This window comes from Dendrobates tinctorius, unplaced genomic scaffold (genome assembly GCF_039654945.1).
Source record: "Dendrobates tinctorius isolate UK_male_01 unplaced genomic scaffold, ASM3965494v1 ptg000007l, whole genome shotgun sequence".
NCBI classification, from domain to species: Eukaryota; Metazoa; Chordata; class Amphibia; order Anura; family Dendrobatidae; genus Dendrobates; species Dendrobates tinctorius.
In genome coordinates, this window is record NW_027361675.1 from 50,694,380 (window position 1) to 50,714,808 (window position 20,429).

A 20,429-nucleotide genomic window follows, 5' to 3' on the forward strand; every position below is an offset into this window, starting at 1 on the left:
ATCCCTGGGAAGAGAGCCCCCACAATTATATACCCCCTGGTAGTGACATCACTAAAGGGGCTGAGTGTTATGGAAGCACTCCTCTTCATGCCAGAGGGAACACTTTGCTACAAAAACTTCTGAATTACATAATTCTGGGAGGGAACCTCGTATGGCGATGAACAGAGTATCATCTTACTCAGCATGACGGCATTCATTTAAGTCCAAACTTGGAGTACTGGGATGGCTCAACTGAGTAGGAATCCATTTCTTGGATTCCGCTGATGCTGGAGTCTAGAAAACTACAGGGAAGGTGGCTCTATCGAAGCACATCCCAAATATGTAACTTTCTTACTTGTAACACCAACTGGGGTCAAGATATGCCCTAATAGTTAGATCTTAAATCAATATACCTTAGGCACAGAGCACATGTTTTTACACAAAGAACTGACTTCTGCTAATTACCACATTCCTGAGGGAGGGGTAGGAGAGGTTTTGTGTTACATGCAGGGAAGGGAGCTAGGGAGAAGAAGCTTGCAGCTGTGACAGGGGGGTGTTGGAGGAAGGAGGGGGGGTTGAAAACCCACAGCTTGGGTTGCACAGACCTAATGGATGTTGCAGTGCTCAGTGTGTGAAAAGTCCTAAAAAGGTACCTTGAATGTGAGCATATTCGTCTTATCATTACAGGGGGGAAGCCCACCAACATTGCAAACAGGGATATCCGCTTGAAATAATCCAACACGGCAGATGCAGTATTCAGCTGGCAGTTTGTGGCGATAACGGACAGCAGAAAAAAATTCTGCCCATCCATCCGTAGAGAATAAAAAAAATATTTTACTGAAGATCCATTAAAAAATGACAAAACTCATACAGGAGAATATAAAAACACTGACACCTTTCGAACTGTACACCGCTCAATCATCTAATCTATTATTATTTCTAAACACTGTTTTTTCGTGATTCCTTTGTATCCCCATTCATACAGCACCCACACACACAAATGATACTCCATTTGAAAGGTAAACTTGCCTTCAGCAAGAAAATAGCCAAACAAACCACACATCCACGATTTGATCACAAAATACAGTTTAAACATTCATTTTCATAAACCTGGAATAAGGAAAAATGAACTGCAGGTGGCACCACAGTACCCCAAAGCACACTACCAACACATTTGTAAACATGCACTGCTTTTTCAGTGATTACTTCGCCCCACACACAAATGGTGAGTCGTATATGCAAACACATTCGTAAACATGCACTGCTTTTTCGCTGATTAATTCGCCCCACACACACACACAATATACCATTTGAAAGGTAAACTTGCTCCCTTTAGCAAGAAAACAGCCAAACAAACCACATTTTCACGATTTTAGCACTAAATACAGTTTAAACATTCATTTTCATAAACCTGCAAAAAGACAATGACCTGCAGGTGGCACCTCAACCGGAAAACATTTTTTGGCCTCTACTTATCAAAACAATTTATTGTATTACCAATCTACATATATAAAATACCTGTCTGTGTTCATCAGCTCATGAAATACATTTACATTTGACCAGCTTGTTTTTTCTGAAATTGCCTGCGCCCCCAATGCCCAATGTACGAAGATTTCGCATGGGCCAAGCTAGTACCAGAGTAAAAAAAAAAAAAAAAAATCACAGCACACATTAAATAGATAGAAAGGACTAATCACAAGCGAGTTTCGAACGGTATAAATCCCAGGTTTATTATATTCTTGCTTGTGACTGTCCTTTCAATCTATTTAAAGTATACTGATGTGATATCTTTTACTATGCTATGAATAAGAGCGGTGTACCGCTCGAAACGCGTCAGTTTTTTATATCCCCTTTGGATATTGTATCACCTGAAAAATCCATAGAATTTCTGAGAATGCTTGGCCTATTGACTGTCCAATATCAGTCGGTATTTTGAAGACTCATCACCCCATTTTGTTTGTTAAGTGATGGTAGCATGTTGTGCATCCGAGTTGTGCGCTTTATGGGTGTGACTTATGCTCAATTTGCAACCTGAGTGGAAAGTGAGTGAAAGTTAATGGGGCTGTCAGGTCAAAATCAATAAGTCTGCAGTCACTCTCTGGGCGCTGTGGGGATTCGCCGGTTTCAGACACAGGACCAGAGGGTGTGTTTGAATTATACATACTCCTGGCCTGTGGGCGTGGCCTACATACAATTGCACTGAGCAAGGCCGAGCCCGGTCTAGTGACATGTACGGCCAAGTAGGCGTGGACGACAAGAGGGAGCGGCCTCGCTCTATACAATGCACCACTTCTGAGGAAGAATAGCCAAAACGCGCATTAAGGGGTAACGCTGATGTGGTCTTGAGTTTGGGTAATTTTGTTCATTGTACTATTTTATGTTTATACAGTGTGAGCTGGAAGTATGTATTATCTGCCTTTGTACTGTGATTCGCTTTATAAAATAGTTATCTCTCCATAGGGCTATTACTTATTCGCCAGGTCTGTCTGCAGAATAGTGGTTCTGAATTACTATACATAAATCTTTATTCAATATACCATGGCTGCCTTCTCTGCAACACATACCTGGGGACGGCTCTAGCACCTTCCAGCATGACATAAGCTGCTCTGGGTTTTATGATTCAGCCATTTAGCAGCACTTTTTTGCAACTTGCACCTTAATGGTTTTTTGTCTTTACAATTTGAAATGTTTGTCACAATTTTTGCCTTATTATAATAATGAAGGCCAGTCTGATCATCTATAGTTGTACTATTATGATGTGATAACCTTATTTATACGGTCCATATTTCTTGGCCGGCCCATTATATAGGTTCAATTAGGACGGCATGATATGGTGTATGGCAGGGTTCCCAAACTCCAGTCCTCAAGGTCCACCAACAGATCATGTTTTCAGGATTTCCTTAGTATTGCTCAGGTGATAATTGCTTCACCTGTGCAATACAAAGGAAATCCTGAAAATATGATCTGTTGGTGGGCCTTGAGTTGGGGAACCCTGGTGAATAGTATTAAGAACCCACCCTTGATCAAACTCCTGCACAGTGTTTGTTGTTATTTGTACGGTTTGCTTGACATCTCTGCTTTTTAAATTGTTTTTATGCTTTATCCGTCAATAAAATTGAAATATTTGCAGTCATTATTATTGTATAATGTAGCATAGGTTCTCTTCTATCATGGTCTTCCGTGTTATTGTCTAGGGCACAATAGGCTCTCGCTCTATAAAAGTGGCAGCCGGTTTAGATTATTGATTATCGGGAAACATTCCTAGGAACTTGTTCCCAATTAATGTACCTTTTAGTGGCAATTCTATCAATTGCTAGGTTAATAAAGATCTGCTTTAATAGAGATGTGGATTTCAGGAACAAAGTTAAGCAAAAATTGCAGTTCTTCAAAATAAGCAACAGGAACACTAAAGCGCAACTAGAATTTTCAAAAACTTCACATTCATTTGTTTTTAATTTTTTTACTTTTCACACAGAATCCAAATGTTACGGTTAATGTCTTCGATAAGCAAAAAATATGGTAAAATTTATTTATAGAAATTATATCTTTGAATGTTTGTAGAAATAAGAACTAAGGGTCTGATTCATCAAGACCAGAGTTGTTCACGGTGGTATTGATGAGAGGGCGAGCTGGAGGCAGACACTCGTAATTTGTGAAAAGGTGCATGCCTCTTCATGAATCTGAAGAATCAAACGAGTGGCGTGGACCCTTGTGCGCTTCATCAGAAGTCTCACTACAGTCAGGCACTGGACTGAGATTTCTCAAGCAGGGAACACCAAAGCTCGTCATGAATTAGGCCTGTTTCACACTTCCGTTTTTGACCATCAGTCAAAATCCGCCGTTTTGCAAAAAAAACAGATCCGCCATTTTTTTTGGCGGATCCGTTTTTTTCCCCATTGATTTGCATTACCGGCGGATCTTGACGGTGATCCTTTTTTTGCGGATCCGTCAATTTTTTTTGCATCCGCCGACATGCCTGGACGGACCATGCAACGTTTCTTTTGCTGCAGGATCCGCATTTTATAGAGCACATGCCCGGAGGAATGAAGTCAGCCGGAAATTTAACCTTTCTGGTGGACAGAAAGAATTCTCTCTCTCTCTCTCCTTCCTGGGCTGCGGTTCCTTTAAAATTCCTTCATTCATCAGATCCGTCATAAAAACGGTCCGGTGGCATCGGTTGGCATCGGTTCACATCAGTTAGCAACGGATCCGCTTTCCGCCATTTTGGCGGATTTTAACTGACACAAAAAAACTTAAGTGTGAAACAGGCCTTAGATGAGCTGTGGCATCACACCCCGCCGCACCCTAGTCCCTCATATTTCCGCGGAACGAAGAACTGGTGTGAAGACGCCAAAATTCACAAAATTTAGGTGCAACTCCAAGTTGCACATAAATTGTGCAATTTTTCAAAGATTTTATGCCACAATTCTGACATCAAAGCTTTGATGAATTGGGCCCTTAATATCATAAGGGAAAAAACTGGGTTCTGTTTCAAGCAAACCATTGATTTTGCCAGGGAATGCCGCAGCCAGGCAATCATTTCATTAGATGTGGCCCTGCAGGGAAAATGTAGTTTTACATAGAAGCCATAGAGATGGCTAGCCATCTAATTCAATGCCTACCCCAAGGCCAGAATCAAAGCCCCTTGTAGAGAATTACTTGGTACTTTGCCTCACAGATAAGAGTTCCTAACAGAACCTCCCCATACTCAATACACTTATGCACATTTCCACTAATAAATATTTTTTTTATATATATATATATATATATATATATATATATATATATATATATATATATTTATTTATTTATATATTTTTTTTACAGAAACTATCACCAATGCACAGGGGGAATTTATCACAGTATAACTACCCAGATGTACTTTACCAGAAAGACTTATACATAGGAAACATCTGAAAAGAAAAGGCAAGGAAAACTCAAGGTTGTATATTTACTAGTGTTTTGGTGGGGGAAAAATAACTTTCTAGGTGGTCAAGCCTGATAATGGAGTGTGTTATTTCCATTAGTCTGTGCTAAATAGATCCACAATAAAGGCTTAATATACCATAATCTCAAGATCTGCACAAATCTATCACAGAAACATTCATTCCCTTCCTAAACTGCTCTCCACTTTATAGAATAAACCACATCTGCCCAAATTATTAGCTCTGGAATGTAATCTCCAGCTCGGAAAGTATGCGCTCTTAGGATTTAATTACAGTCAATGCTATGCAGATATACAAGATCACCTACTTTTAGGGTTTTTTGTTTTTTTTTACAAGTTCAAAAAATTAATTCTATAACACATATAAAGGGGACATTTATTGTGCTGAATGCATCAGACTTCTGGTGCAATTTTAGCCCCCTCCCTGAACCCAACTCCAAAAAAAAAACAAAACAGAAAAAAAACACATTGTTTTTTATGACTTACACCATACTTATTAGATTTTAGACACATTCATCACCTTGTCTAAATAGGGGTTTGACTTTGTTGAAAGGGGCATGGCCTGGTAGGAAAAAAAAAAAAAGAGTGACCTAGCATGCTCCGCAATTTTGGTGCAAAACTGCAAAGTACCGTAAGTCCAACTAATAGGTGGCTTAAACGTAACCTAGATAGTGTTAGTATACGCCAGCTTTACAGTAAATAGCATGAATATCTTTGATAAAAAAGGTGGATTTAAGACTATATACGTTTGTAATGTTAGGCAGTATTGATAAATGTGCCGCTATATCTTTACAACTACAACCTTTATTCTATTTCACACTGCAAATTTTCTGTCTGAATTTTTCAAGCCTAAAACTCAAAGCCTATTGCAAGTAGCAGCTTATATACCGTATTTACGGTAATTTTCTAACAAGTTTTTCTTACTACTTTAGTCGTTTGTACATTTTTTTTTTTTACTAGAAAGCAGGTCTCTATGCATTGGCTGAGTTTATTAAAAGCTGGCCGGCCAAATTGCCGTAGAGCACAAGTAAGGGATAGAGGCACAGACTAAACCTATTTTGAGGCAGAAGGTGAAATTCAGATACCCCAAAGTGTATAAGACAATACAATACATATTGAGTTCAGCCACGTATATTCTTTGGGTTCTAAAGTGACAAAGCCTAATGTTAGGGTTACAAGGTGACAAATCTCATAAGTTGTGCAACCAAAACAATGATGTAATTTTTCTCTTACTCCAGTCTAAAATATTACCAGGTAAGTAAAACCCAGAGCCAGGATGACAGATAACCTCTTTAAGGTTTTAAAATTGTATCTGAAGGTGCTTTACTTTTTCCTACTGGGCCAAGAACCGACAGGCAGGAAGTTGCTAAGGCCTCTTTCACACATCAGGTTTTCGGCGTCAGGCGCGATCCGGCGCTTTTGACAGAAACCGGATCCGGCGAAATGCAATGCCGGATCCGGTTTCCCCCCCATTGACTTGCATTTGCGCCGGATCGCGCCGGATGGCCATGCGTTTCATCCGGTTTTCGCCGGATCCGGCAATGTGTCGCGATCCGGCGTCTGGAAAAAACGGCTACTGTAACCTTTTTTTGTCTACGGCGAAAAAGCCGGACACGCCGGATCCGGCGCGTCCGGCTTTTTCACACAATGAAAGCCTATGAGCGCCGCATCCGGCGGCCGGATCCGGTTTTTTGGTCTGAGCATGCTCAGTAGCTCTGCCCACAAGACATATATAAAAGCAAGACAGTGGGACCCACAGCCACACCCAACATGCCACCCAAGAAAGCAACCAAGCGAAGCAGGAGAAGGCAGGAGACCACTGCAGCACCATCAGCACCACCACCACTCCAAATGGAGCAGCAAATAGAACATGCTGAGGAGGGGAGGCCAGCAGCAGATGAGAGACGGTAATTATCAAATCACCCATTCCTCCAAACTAGGGCTATTGAATATCAAGATATTCATTGGCCCTTTGTTTCTCTTTATTCAACAGCCGCCCAATAGATGCAGCAGCAGCAGCAGCAGCAATGGCAGCAGCTGGAACACCACTCACAGGCATGGAGTGTGGCCACCAGGAAGACAGCACATCATCTTCTGGGAGCCCTCCCTCGCATCGTCAGCGTTTGACGGTAAGTTTTTATTTCCAAAATACATCTTCTCTGTAATATATGTCTATTCATTGCCTTTTATTTCAAAACAGGAATCACAAGATGAAGAGGAGCTCCCAGAAGAAGAAGGAAGGGGTGGACAGACACCTGGAGTGGGCTCACAATTGGTAAGTTTTTTGCATCAAACGCAAAAACACAACATCACACTACACACAACACATAGAAAACAATGTTCTGCAGACCACACACAGCAAACAAATGCCTACACCCAAAGACATAACATTTTTTGTTTTCTTCTCTAGTCTTCCCAATCTGGTGCTCGGCCAAGAGGTCCTCGCAGTGCCTCCCAGGGTCGTCTGCGACAGCAACGCTGCGGTCACCAGCGTGTAAGTATAAATATTTTTGCTTTGTTTTTTTGCACTTTTTATTTCATTTCTTATGTGGAGGCATTATGTTATTTTTGTCTTTTTCTTTAACAGCCTTCACAGCGTGCTCCCGACTCTGACGGTGAGGATGGAGGACTCGATGTGGACCACCTCATCGATCTCGTCAGAGAAAGGGAGCCGCTCTGGAATATGGCTGACCGCCGCCACGCTGACCTTATCGTTACCCGACGACTCTGGGAGGAAATCTGTTCGCTCCTTGTGGGCCGCTGGGAGGACCTCGATGTTCGGGCCCAGATTACAGAGCGTAAGTATATATAGTACCGGTTGCTTGATGTAAACCAGTGTTTCCCGAACTCCAGTCCTCGTGGTCCCCACGGATCATGTGTTCAGGATTTCTATTTACTATGGAAATCCTGAAAACATGACCCCTGGGGACCATGAGGACTGGAGTTTGGGAAACACTGATGTTGTATTCTAACCACTCCTTTCTCGTTTCAGGGAACAGAATTGTGAATCGGTGGCGGTCTGTGAGGGATCGTTTCAAGAAGGAGTTCAATAAAGAGATGCGGGCCCCGAGTGGATCTGGAGGACGCAGGAGCAAGTACAAGTACGCAGAAGCCCTGTCGTTCCTCCGGGAAACAATGGTCACCAGAAGGTAAATATTACACACCACATGTGAAAAAAAATGTTAGATGTAAAAATTTTTTTCAGCCAGGGCCATACCATGTCAGTATTTTAATTGTTTTTTTTTCTCTTTATTCCACAGCACGGTGAGCAGCACTCGGGAGCCTGCACGATTGGACCCTTCTGAGGCGATCCCTGAGGAGACCGGCACCGAGGGACACTTCGACCGCCCCGGTACATCTGCACCTTCCCAGCCTTCCCACACATTCGACCCATCTGTCCCATCCACCAGCACAGGAGCATCGTGGCCGCCTACATTACATGAAGCTGCTGGTGAGGAGATCGCTTTCCCTTTACCCCACCCTTCTGCCCCTGCCACCTCTAGTACACCTGCGGGTACTGGGCGACAGCGGCAGAGGGGTCAGGAAAAGAGTTATGCGCCAGAGTTCTTGCATCTGAATGCATCTTTCCAGAACTGTCTAAAAGTCTTGTCAGAGCAAATCTCCGCAGGCTATCAGCAGATCAACTCCAGCATTCTGGAGGTGAAGACACTTCTGCAAACCATGCATTCAGAAGCAAGATCTTCGCCAAACCACACCTTTTTCAGGTCTGTTGTGGAGCGCATGGAAACGCTCTCTCCTGCCCAACAGATGCATGTAATGCATTCATGCCACGCTGCTCTCCAGCAAGTTACCTCCCAACCTCCTCCTCCCACCACAGTAGTTCCTCCACCTGCACCTCCTCCAGCCACTTTCCATCCTCCCCCTCCTATTACATCTACACCCCCTCCAGCCACTTTCCATCCTCCCCCTCCTATTACATCTACACCCCCTCCAGCCACTTTCCATCCTCCCCCTCCTATTACATACCATCCACCTCCAGCCACTTTCCATCCTCCCCCTCCTATTACATACCATCCACCTCCCCAGCACCATCCACCTCCCCAGCACCATCCACCTCCCCAGCACCATCCACCTCCCCAGCAACCTCCCCAGCACCAGCAACCTCCCCAGCACCAGCAACCTCCCCAGCACCAGCAACCTCCCCAGCACCAGCAACCTCCCCAGCACCAGCAACCTCCCCAGCACCAGCAACCTCCCCAGCACCAGCAACCTCCCCAGCACCAGCAACCTCCCCAGTACCAGCAACCTCCCCAGTACCTGCAACCTCCACAGTACCTGCAAACTCCCCAGTACCAGCAACCTCCCCAGTACCAGACATCTCCCCACTTCCAGCAACCTGCCCCGTACCAGACATCTCCCCACTTCCAGCAACCTGCCCCGTACCAAACTCCTTCCCCATACAACTTGCCATCAACATCATCTGCTCCTACAGTCCCTGCCCAACCCTCCACTCCACCACCCACCACCTCTTCTGCTTCCCACATGTCCACCCATTCTGTAGTTTTTTTCCACACCTTCACCTCTAACTGTTCCTTCCCCACCACGATCCCAGTCCTCTCTCCACACTCCCAGTGTCGAAGTGTCCCGCAGCCCCTACAGCAGTATTTCCACCACACACTACACAGATTTATAATGTGTGTATTTAAATAAAAATGACCAGTTTTATGGTTTCAGTTTTATAGTTTCAAAGTTTTATTAAACAAGTTTATTAAAATTTTTAAAAAGTTTACTAAAAAAAACATTTTTAAATAAAAGTTAAATTATTTTACACTGGTTGTCTGTCATTTCTTTCTGCGGCGAAAAAGGTTAAATACAGGGTATTTAAAAGGTGAAATGGTATTCAAAACTAGGTATATAACTGTGGGTAAATTTTAGCTTTTTGCCACAGTTGTGTTCCTGGTTGTGTTTGAAGCAAAGTATTTCAAATAAAAAGTTGTGTTTATTGTTGGTGATTTCCTAACAATGTACACAACTTTTGTTAAAAGGTGAAATACTTTGCATAAAACACAACCAGGTACACACCTGTGGCCTAAAGGTAAAAATAGTAAGACCATGACAAGATAGCCAACTTTGGTTGGCAAAGGTATATACTGTTGGTACAGAAGGTACACAAGTTTGGTTGGGCACAAATCTTTCACACTGTCATCCTGCCAGTGTACTCTGCCTTGAGGTGACAAAGTATAGTGCAAAATTGTCCCTCATTACTGAAACCGTCACAGAACTTCTAGTGGTAATGTCATGATAATCTTGCAAGGTGGTTTCTTCAGAGGTGTCCTCAATGGAAATGGGTTCCTTGCAGATAACAAAATTGTGGAGTACCACGCACGCTTTGATCACCTCGTCCACAGTTTCTGTCTTGAGGTTGATCGCAGTCAATAGGACCCGCCATTTGGCTGTCAGAATACCAAAGGTACATTCAACCATTCTTCTTGCTCTTGTGAGGCGGTAATTAAAAATGCGTTTTGGTCTTGTCAATCCTCTGCTAGAGTACGGTTTCAAAAGGTGTTCTGACAGCTGGAAGGCTTCATCCCCTACACAGACAAATGGCATAGGTGGACCAGATGTTTGCGGCAGCGGTCTAGGTGGTGGGAACTGGAAGGTGTTTCCATACAGTTTACGCCCCATGGCAGACAGTTTGAAAACTTGAGAGTCATTGGAGCGGCCATAGGCCCCAATATCAACCGCAATAAATTTGTATTCCGCGTCAGCGATGGCCATAAGGACAATTGAAAAATATTTCTTGTAATTGAAATATTCCGATCCCGATCCAGCTGGCTTTACAATGCGGATATGTTTCCCGTCCACAGCGCCCAAGCAGTTTGGAAACTGACATATCTGTTGAAACTTGTCAGCAATTTCAATCCACCTCTCTGTTGTGGGCTCTGGTAAAAACTCTTCAGCTAAGGAGTCCCACAGTGCACGGCATGTGTACTTCACAATTCCAGATATGGTGGAAATCCCGAGTCTGTACTGGAAATGCAGTGACGAAAGGGATTCTCCAGTTGCAAGAAATCTGTGGGGAATTAAAAAACAATAAATTAGTTTTAAATCACAGCATTACATACCAAAACTGAGCTATAACACTTGGAGATACAAACTACCACCAACAAGATTGCAGTGAAAGTGTGCTCTGATGCGATCATATCCAATAAATGTGGCTTACCTTAAAGTCACCATCAGACGCTCTGCGGGTGAAACAGAGAAGCGGCAATAGGTGTCCGCTTTTCTTATGAGGTGTGCAATGCGCTCCACCAAGTAATCAAAATTCTCCATTTTCATCCTAACATATCCAAAAAATTTATCCGGGTTTCGTCGAAGGTCCATGCATAGTGTAGAATAGACCCCACGCGTCATTCTCTTGGCTGTGATGGGGTGGATCCACAAACGTCGTCTACGATGCCTGATGCGCTGCTGTCTCGCTCTCTCCTTCTCCAGAACAATCACCCTCAAACCATTTGCCTCCGCTGTAAAATCCGCCAAATTCTTCAAAATATTTCCAATGACAACATCCATCTTCGCCAGTAACTTGCTCTTCTCTCCAACCTGCACTTTCTCCTCTACAACCTGTCAAAGAAGGGCTGTAGGAACATGCTATATATAGTTTTCCAGTAGCCAATCCCGTTCGGAAGGCCACAAGGGTCAATTTTAAAAACCGGATCCGGCGTAATCCGTCGAAAAACGGATAGAAAAACGGATGAACCGGATGAGACGGATCCGGTTTTGTATGTCAAGAAAAAGACGGATCCGGCAGAAAAACGGATCTGTCACATCCGGTTTTACGAAACATTTGCCGGATCCGGCGTTCCGGCACGACGCCGGATCGCGCCTGACGCCGAAAACCTGATGTGTGAAAGTAGCCTAACAGCCGCTCCTGCCTGTGATTCTGCTGCGTCACATCAGAGTAGCTCTGCCTCTTCTGGGTTGCTGTCCACGGCACAAGACTACTGCTGTCATGCTGATTAACAGCTGGCTCGGTGCAGTTATTGCAGAGGGAAGGCAGCTGTCAATCAGCATGACATCGGCAGCCACATCCAGCCAACAGAGCAAGAGTAACGACTGCTCTGTCGACGTGACGTCACTGGAAGCATCAGAATCGCCAAGAGGAGCGGTCCATCACCATCCTAAGCTGTAAGGGTTCGGAGCCGGGCACAACATACAATTAGTTAGCAACTACCTGCCTGTAAGTTCTTAGACCCTAGAAAAAAAATACATAAATAGTCCCGGATAAACCATTTAAAAAAAAAATATAAAAATTCTAAATATTTTATTTGTATTTTATTTTCTGTACATGATTATTATTCATACTTTTTACACCACAGCCACATGGACAAAGGAGACAGAAACAAATTTTGAAAGAAATCGGGACAGAGATGATTATACAGGAGAGTGGAGGGGGTGAGCTGTGACTATTACCATTATCCTACGTTCTCTATTCCATCTGTGCAATCAATGTGTTACCTATCGTAATCCTGCCAGCGATAATGACATGACAGTTGAGAAGTGATGTGTACAGAACAGTAAATCTCCATCTATTGTGAACCCCAATGGTCAGACAGTATGAATAGTGACTTGGAAATTGATATCAAAAGAAATAAACATATTAAAACCTTATATTTATTTTTATATTGCCAATGCTTTGGAAAAATTGGTTCAAACAATACACTATTTTCTGACTGTCGTCTTTTGAGATTTTTTTACACTAAAAACGTATTCCCATTAAATTTGAAAAAAATGTATTTAGGTCCTTTAAAACAAATGTAAAATATGTGTAAAAATATATTTAATAAAATAGCAACATAAACAAATTATACTGTATATATCTTTCGCTGCTCTCTTTGGGATTCCTGCTTGGTGCATACTATACCTCATGGAGGCCCAGAAGACGACTATGCATGGACTGACCACTATCTTTCCCTACAGAGGTAAAACAGGGATAACGGTGGTGAAGTAGGAATCCAGCAGTAAGGACTGCTAGTATTATCCATATCTAGGAGCTATACTACTGCAAGACATGACCAATTATTATAAATGATGACTCACTGACAGAACTTAAAGAAAATATGGAAACATACCGTAATAAGTATATATTAATAGGTTTATTTCATTTTTAACTACGGAATATAATACAACCAACAATAAAAAAAAAACAACAACTGTCTCCTGTATACGTGAAATAATTGAAGTGCCAAAGCTTTCAAGGAAATCTGCTGCTCCCTGCACAGGAATTTTCACACCCAGCCTAAGCCATTTCCACACATGAAAGGAGGTCATCAGCCTTCAGATTTTATTTTGGTCTTAACAATTTTTAGTACAAACTACAAGAACAGGAATGGCCAAAATAAACTGACATGAATGGTTGCAAGAGCTTGTTATCATTATACTTCAAAATACCGTGCCAATCTTATAAGAGAAATCAGCACATAGTAGTAGTGGGGTGTCACAGGGCGGTTTATTAAAAGAAGCATTCATGGCTCTAATGCGTAGATGTCAGACTGTAGCCCGGGGGCCAATACGGCCCACAGTGTAATTATAGGTGACACATGAAAAAATACCAAATGTCTACCAGAGCTGGCCCGCCAGTAGACTGCGCATGCACTGCTAAGACTAAAAATCCCGTGTTTCTGGTACAACACGATCCATGGTTACTACAAGGTTGTTTACAACACGCCCTCATAGTAATGCGCTCCCCAGCTATGGCGCACTTCCTGACCGCCATTCACCTGAACCGGAAGTTCCCTCCTCTTCTCCCTGCATCACCACGAGCTCCCGTTGTGCTCTCCCATACATCTCAGCCCACATAGCGCCTACTGCTCTCTATCTACTCCACAGGCTGGGCACAGGTATGAGGGCCATTACAAGCTCTCGCTGAAAAGTGGCGCACCTCAATCTATGCCAACTCTCCAGGAAAGAAGGCCTTGCAGGGGTCAGAGAAAAATCACCTTCCTTTGTCAAAGCATTAGGGGGACAGGCTTGGGTGTCTATGGCACACAATGGCAATACATTTAACCCTTACACCTACAGGAGGGGAGATCAATACAGGTAACACATATTAAAGGGGTGGAGACCCTGATCCAAGCGATGTATCACCTTACTTAAAATCTGTGTTCTCCACTGCACATCTACCAGTTCAATGAACGCAAAGCTCTGTATAACCTCATCCACACCAATGATTGGCAGATTTCTATGTACACTGTGAATAGGCAGAAAGAAGGTGAAGGTGAATAATTGTTGAGTGTGCCTGGATTACTTGGCTGCAGGAATACCAGTCTTCTAGTGATAACTTAATGCTGATAAAACAATAATTTTATAAAATCTACCATAAGCAGACCGGTAGTCACACACACCATTGGAATCAAGGTCTCTGCACCTACATTATGCTGCTTACAGATTAGGTAGCAAAAACCTGGTGACAGATTCACAATAAGAGACACACAATCAACAAAATACATAGGGTTACATGCATACTGTACTTGACTATCGGTGATATACGTCTGTAGGTCCTTCACAAAGAATACCTCGGAAGGTCCTTCACAAAGAATACCTGACAGATGCTACTTTGTTGGTAGAGTAGAATTCGTTGTCCATAAACTCACATTGAAAAAAATAAGTATACTACATCTTTTCTGCACTATTTGATACATCAGAAAAAAACATACATAAAAGCAAACACTTGTGATCTCGATAAGGTGAATTGGGGCTTATAGATGTGAAATAATTGCTGCATGCTTTTCTGGAACAGTGTGAACATAACCCTAATAAAGTATTGCACTAGCCAACAAGATTCCTCAAGAAGAGCCTACCTGGAAGACCCGAGATTAAAAAAAAAAAAAAAAAAAATAAGTGTCAGAAGAACTGAAGAGAAAGTCCCTCTACTGATTAGGTGGGTTTCCCTTCCCTTAACTGGTTTCCAAGTAGCCACAGGGTCACTATTGCAGGGCCCAGGGTCACTGTAGAAAAAGCAAGATCCTGAAAACTGCACAGTAAAAACAATGTCTTATGAATCTTTCCAGAGTCATTTCACAAAGATTGTTGGCGCATACAGAAGGATTCTTCAAAACAGGAAAAAAATAGGAAAATTTAGAATTAATGCATACCTGTCTCCCATCCTGACCAACATTTGTTTGACCTCGCACTACAGTTCTTATACTGTCATCCAGACGTCTGGAACACAAAAAAAAAACATATTTGTCATACTACTACATTATAGTGTTACTTACTTGTTCTTCCAAAAGCCATTAAGCTTCATTTCTAAGAATATATATTAAGACAGAATTGAGACATTAGCTTTCGAAACACTCAAAAGAACAAAACCTTCAAAACCACTAATGACAAAATGTCTGTGGCATGCCCATTGTGCCCTTAACTATGGTAACATATATTAAAAAAACACCTTGTAGGATTGTGTGAGACAATACCTAAAATGCCTGGATTCCAAATGCAGCAGCTTCCATAAAATATTTCAAAATGAAGGCCCTCTGGAGTCACGACAAACCAGTAGTAAGGTAAAAATGTAGGTTTATTGTCAACGCGTTTGAACTGCTGTGACATCAGAAATTTCTTCTTACGGTGAACTGCGTTGAACTCTCTGAGCTCAGAGCTGCACCATGAGACTTTAACTCACAAGCAGTGATCTCACTGAGGTCATCGCAGGTCAGTGACCGGTGGTAACCTCGATGATGTCACCGCTAGTCACTAATGCTGGGCTCGCAGCAGCTCATTCTCTAGTGGTTTTCAGCCTGGACGGCCACATCTTGGCGCCGTCCAGGTTGAAATCTGTTTATCATAGACATGGATTACGATTACGGCGTGGGACAGAATGATGGACAGATGATAGAAATGGTTATTTTTATTTGTTTTTTTACAGGAGACTATGGCTTCAGTGCAATGGGCTTTAGGTGAGAATAACTGTTTTTATATAAAAAAGTAAAAGTGTGTTTTTTTTTTATTTAAATCTGCCTATGTGTTAATTTACCATATAACTATAGGATTAGTAATGGATAGGTGTCTTCCAGACACCTCTCCATTTGTAAGCTGTAAGCTTAATGTCTCCGGACAATTCAAAGGTGACATCAACCCCATTTGTCACCGCCACAGGGCAAGTGGTAAATCCAGGCAAAGCGCCAGAATTGCCACATGTAATCTATGCGCCTTTTCTGGGGCAGCTGCGGGCTACAATATCCATGCCCCTTACCAGCCTGAGAATACCAGGCTTTTTTTTTTTTTTAATTATTTAAATAATAAAAAAAGATGGAGTGGGGATCCCTCTTTTCTTGATAGCCAGCCTTCCTGATGTTGACAACTGAGGGTTGCAGCCCGCAGCTATCAATTTTGCCTGGCTGGTTATCAAAAATACGGGGGAAATAAACTGTATTGGGAGATATTTCTGGGACTTCAGTGACCCTACACTTTCCCTTGAAAAGTGGACACAGACATTTTTCAAATTTAAATCCAATCATCTGTTTGTTTTCTTTAAAGGGAATCTGTCAGCAGGATTTCACATTCCAAATTATTTATATTTACATACAGTGCTTTCGAAAGACAAAGTCCAGCACTATTCCATTACATAGCCAGTCCCTTCCTCCATTATTGAGAAATCAGCATTTCAATTGATATGTAAATGAAACTGTAGCTCTGAAGCCTGTGACATTCCAGCTCTATTCCCCACCAAGAGAGGCTGCCTCCTCCTGCTTGACTGGTCTCTAAGTTGAGCAACTTTAAGCAAAGGAGTGGTCACTCAAGAATGATGAGGTTGGGCAGGGCAGAGAATAGAGGTGGAGTGACAGTTTTTAGATCTTCAGCCTTATTAGCATATCAATTAAAACACTGATTTCTTAGAGACAAAGGAACTGAATGGTATTGCTGTACTTGTGCATCAGTACAGTTTGACTTCCCTTTCAAATAGCTACATGCATAAATATTTTGAGGGAGGGGTCAAATCTTTCTGACAGATTCTATCTTAAAAAGAACCTGTCACCACAGAATAAACAGACAGCATGATAATTACTTGATAAGTTTGTTTTATCTTGAATTTAAAATGCATACAGTCCATGTGTACAGAGCTTACCAGGAGTTATAGTGCTGAAAGAATGAGGAGCAATTCTGTTCAAGCTCTTAGCATGTTAATTTTTTATTGATTGACAACACCGTGTGATTGACGTCAGCAGTCACTGCTGAAAGTGGGATGTCAATTAAAACAGAACAGGTATGGCTGGAGCGAGAACACTGCCCAGCTCCAGTACCGCCTCCATTACTACGGTATTAGTATGCTCCTTACATACATTGGGAAAAAAATATTTAGTCAGTCCCCAATTGTGCAAGTTCCCACACTTAAAAAGATGAGAGAGGCCTGTAATTGACATCATAGGTAGACCACAACTATGAAAGTCAAAATGAGAAAACAAATCCAGAAAATCACCTTGTCTGATTTGGCAAGATTTATTTTTCAAACTATTATTATTGTTCATTTTTATAGTGCCATTTATTCCATGGCACTTTACATGTGAAAAAAGGGCATACATAGACAAGTACAATAAACATGAGAAATACAAGGCACACACAAATACAACAGGAGAGAGGACCCTGCCCACGAGGGCTCACAGTCTACAGGGGATGGTTGAGGATACACTAGGAGAGGGTAGAGCTGGTCATGCAGCAGTTCAGTAGACTCAAGATCACTGCAGGTTGTAGCTTGTCGGAAGAGGTGGGTCTTCAGGTTCCCTTTGAAAGTCTCCGTAGTAGGCAAATATCTGATGTGTTGGAGAAGAGAGTTACAGAGTATGGGGGAAGCACGGGAATAGTCTTGCATTCAGTTGTGGAAAGAAGAGATAAGAGGTTAGTAGAGAAGATCTTGAGAGCATCGAAGGTTGCGTGTAGGTAAGTACCGGGAGACCATGTCACAGATGTATGTAGGAGACAGGTTGTGGATTGCTCTGTATGTCATAGTTAGGGTTTTGAACTGGAGCCTCTGGACAACAGGAAGCCAGTGAAGGGCTTGGCAGAGGAGAGGCTGAGGAATAATGGGGAGACAGGTGGATTAGTCGCGCTGCAGAGGTTAGGATAGATTGGAGTGGTGCAAGAGTGCTAGAGGGGACGCCCAAGAATAGGAGGTTCCAATAGTCGAGGCGGGAGATGATGACGGCATGCACATGCGTTCTTGCAGTATCTTGGTCAAGGAATATACGGATCCGGGAAATATTTTTGAGTTGGAGTCAGCAGGAGGAGGCAAAGGTTTGGATATGTGGCTTGAAAGAGAGGGCAGAGTCGAGGATCCCCCAAGGCACCTAGCATGCGGGACTGGGGAAAGGGAGCAGCCATTGACATTGATGGTTAGGTCTGGTGAAGGGGTTAAGTGAGATGGGGGAAAGATGATGAATTCTGTTTCGTCCATGTTCAGTTTTAGAAAGCGAGCAGAAAAGAAAGATGAAATAGAGGACAGACATTGTGGGATTTTATTCAGCAAGGTGTTGTTGTCAGGCCCAGATAGGTAGATCTGCATGTCATCGGCGTAGAGATGATACTGCAAACCGTGGGATTCTATGAGCTGTCCTAGGCCGAAGGTGTAGATAGAGAAGAGTAGGGGTCCTAGAACTGAGCCTTGAGGAATACCAACAGACAGGTCGCGAGGTGAGGAGGTGGTATGGGAGAGGGAGACACTGAATGCTCGGTCAGTTAGATACGACAAGAACCAGGATAGGGCCAAATCTGTGATGTCAAAAGATGAGAGAATCTGTAACAAGACGGTGGAAAATAAGTATTTGGTCAATAACAAAAGTTCATCTCAATATTTTGTTATATATCCTTTGTTGGCAATGACAGAGGTCAAATGTTTTCCGTAAGTCTTCACAAGGTTGGCATACGCTGTTGGTGATATGTTGGCCCATTCCTCCATGCAAATCTCCTCTAGAGCAGTGATGCTTTGGGCCTTTCGCTGGGCATTACGGACTTTCAAATCCCTCCAAAGGTTTTCTATGGGGTTGAGATCTGGAGACTGGCTATGCCACTCCAGGACCTTCATATGCTACTTTCGAAGTCACTTCTTCGTTGTCCTGGCGGTATGCTTAGGATCATTATTATGATGAAAGACCTATCCACGTTTTATCTTCAATGCCCTTGCTGATGGAAGGAGGTTTGCACTCAAAATCTCACGATACATGGCCCCATTCATTCTTTCATGTACACGGATCAGTCGTCCTGGTCCCTTTGCAGAGAAACAGCCCCAAAGCATGATGTTGCCAACCCCATGCTTCACAGTAGGTAAGGTGTTCTTTGTATGCAACTCAGCATTGTCTCCTCCAAACATGACGAGTTTTGTTTCTACCAAACAGTTCTACTTTGGTTTCATCAGACCATATGACGTTCTACCAATACTCTTCTGGATAATCCAAATGCTCTCTAGCAAACTTCACACGGACCTGGACATGTACTGGCTTAAGCAGGGGGGACAAGTCTGGCATTGCAGGATCTGAGTCCCTGGCGGCGTAGTGTGTTACTGATGGTAGCCTTTGTTACGGTGGTCCCAGCTCTATGCAGGTCATCACTAGGTCCCCCAGTGTAGTTGTGGGATTTTTGCTCACCGTTCTTGTGATCATTTTGACCCCACGGGGTGAAATCTTGCGTGGAGCCCCAAATCAAGGGAGATTATCAGTGGTCTTGTATATCTGCCATTTTCTTATTATTGCTCCCACAGTTCATTTCATCACACCAAGCTGCTTGCCTATTACAGATTCAGTCTTCCCAGCCTGGTGCAGGGCTACAATTTTGTTTCTAGTGTCCTTCGACAGCTCTTTGGTCTTCACCATAGTAGAATTTGGAGTATGACTGTTTGAGGTTGTGGACAGGTGTCTTTTATACTGATAAGTTCAAACAGGTGACATTGCCACAGGTATTGAGTGGAGGACAGAGGAGCCTCTTAAAGAAGTTACAGGTCTGTGAGAGCCAGAAATCTTGCATGTTTTTAGGTGACCAAATACTTATTTTCCACCATAATTTGCAAAATAACGCAATTGGTGGCTGACTAAATACTATTTTTCCCTACTGTATAAAGAAAGCCAAAGTCAAGCATCGTTTTCTCAAAATAGTAAAATAAACACCATACACAGCAGTTTACAACACGAACTATATAATTATGTCTTCAAATTAAACAGTAGGCAGGTTCCCTTCACATGAAAAACAACAACTGCTTTTATTATAAGCCACATATTGCTCCTGTAGGTTTTACACAAAGATTTTTATGCAAACTCTACCCCCGATTAAAGTCAATGATAGAAAAATTATACCAAAATAATCCTAGGGTCAGGGTTTCAAGCTATTAACACCAGGGTAGGGGTAATCCAAAATCAATCAAATTGTTTCTTTTAACACCATTACTCCCAGGGTGGTTTGCACGTTAATGACCGGGACAATTTTTACAATTCTGACAACTGTCCCTTTATGAGGTAATAACTCTGGAACACTTCCATGGATCCCGGGGATTCTGACACGGTTT

At 42.6% G+C, this 20,429-nt stretch overlaps 1 protein-coding gene across 3 annotated transcripts in view; it reads right to left on the bottom strand.

Moving 5' to 3' along the window:
* Positions 1 to 20,429, bottom strand: part of VPS53 (VPS53 subunit of GARP complex) — a 342,581-nt gene that overhangs the window by 291,649 nt on the left and 30,503 nt on the right. For 2 of the 3 annotated variants that reach the window (XM_073574523.1, XM_073574541.1), the window contains exon 4: positions 15,040 to 15,106. The exons of the other annotated variant lie outside the window; for it this stretch is intronic. In XM_073574523.1, the coding sequence (XP_073430624.1) occupies positions 15,040 to 15,106 (67 nt within the window). The remainder of the gene's footprint in view (positions 1 to 15,039; positions 15,107 to 20,429) is intronic. 3 annotated transcript variants of the gene reach the window in all.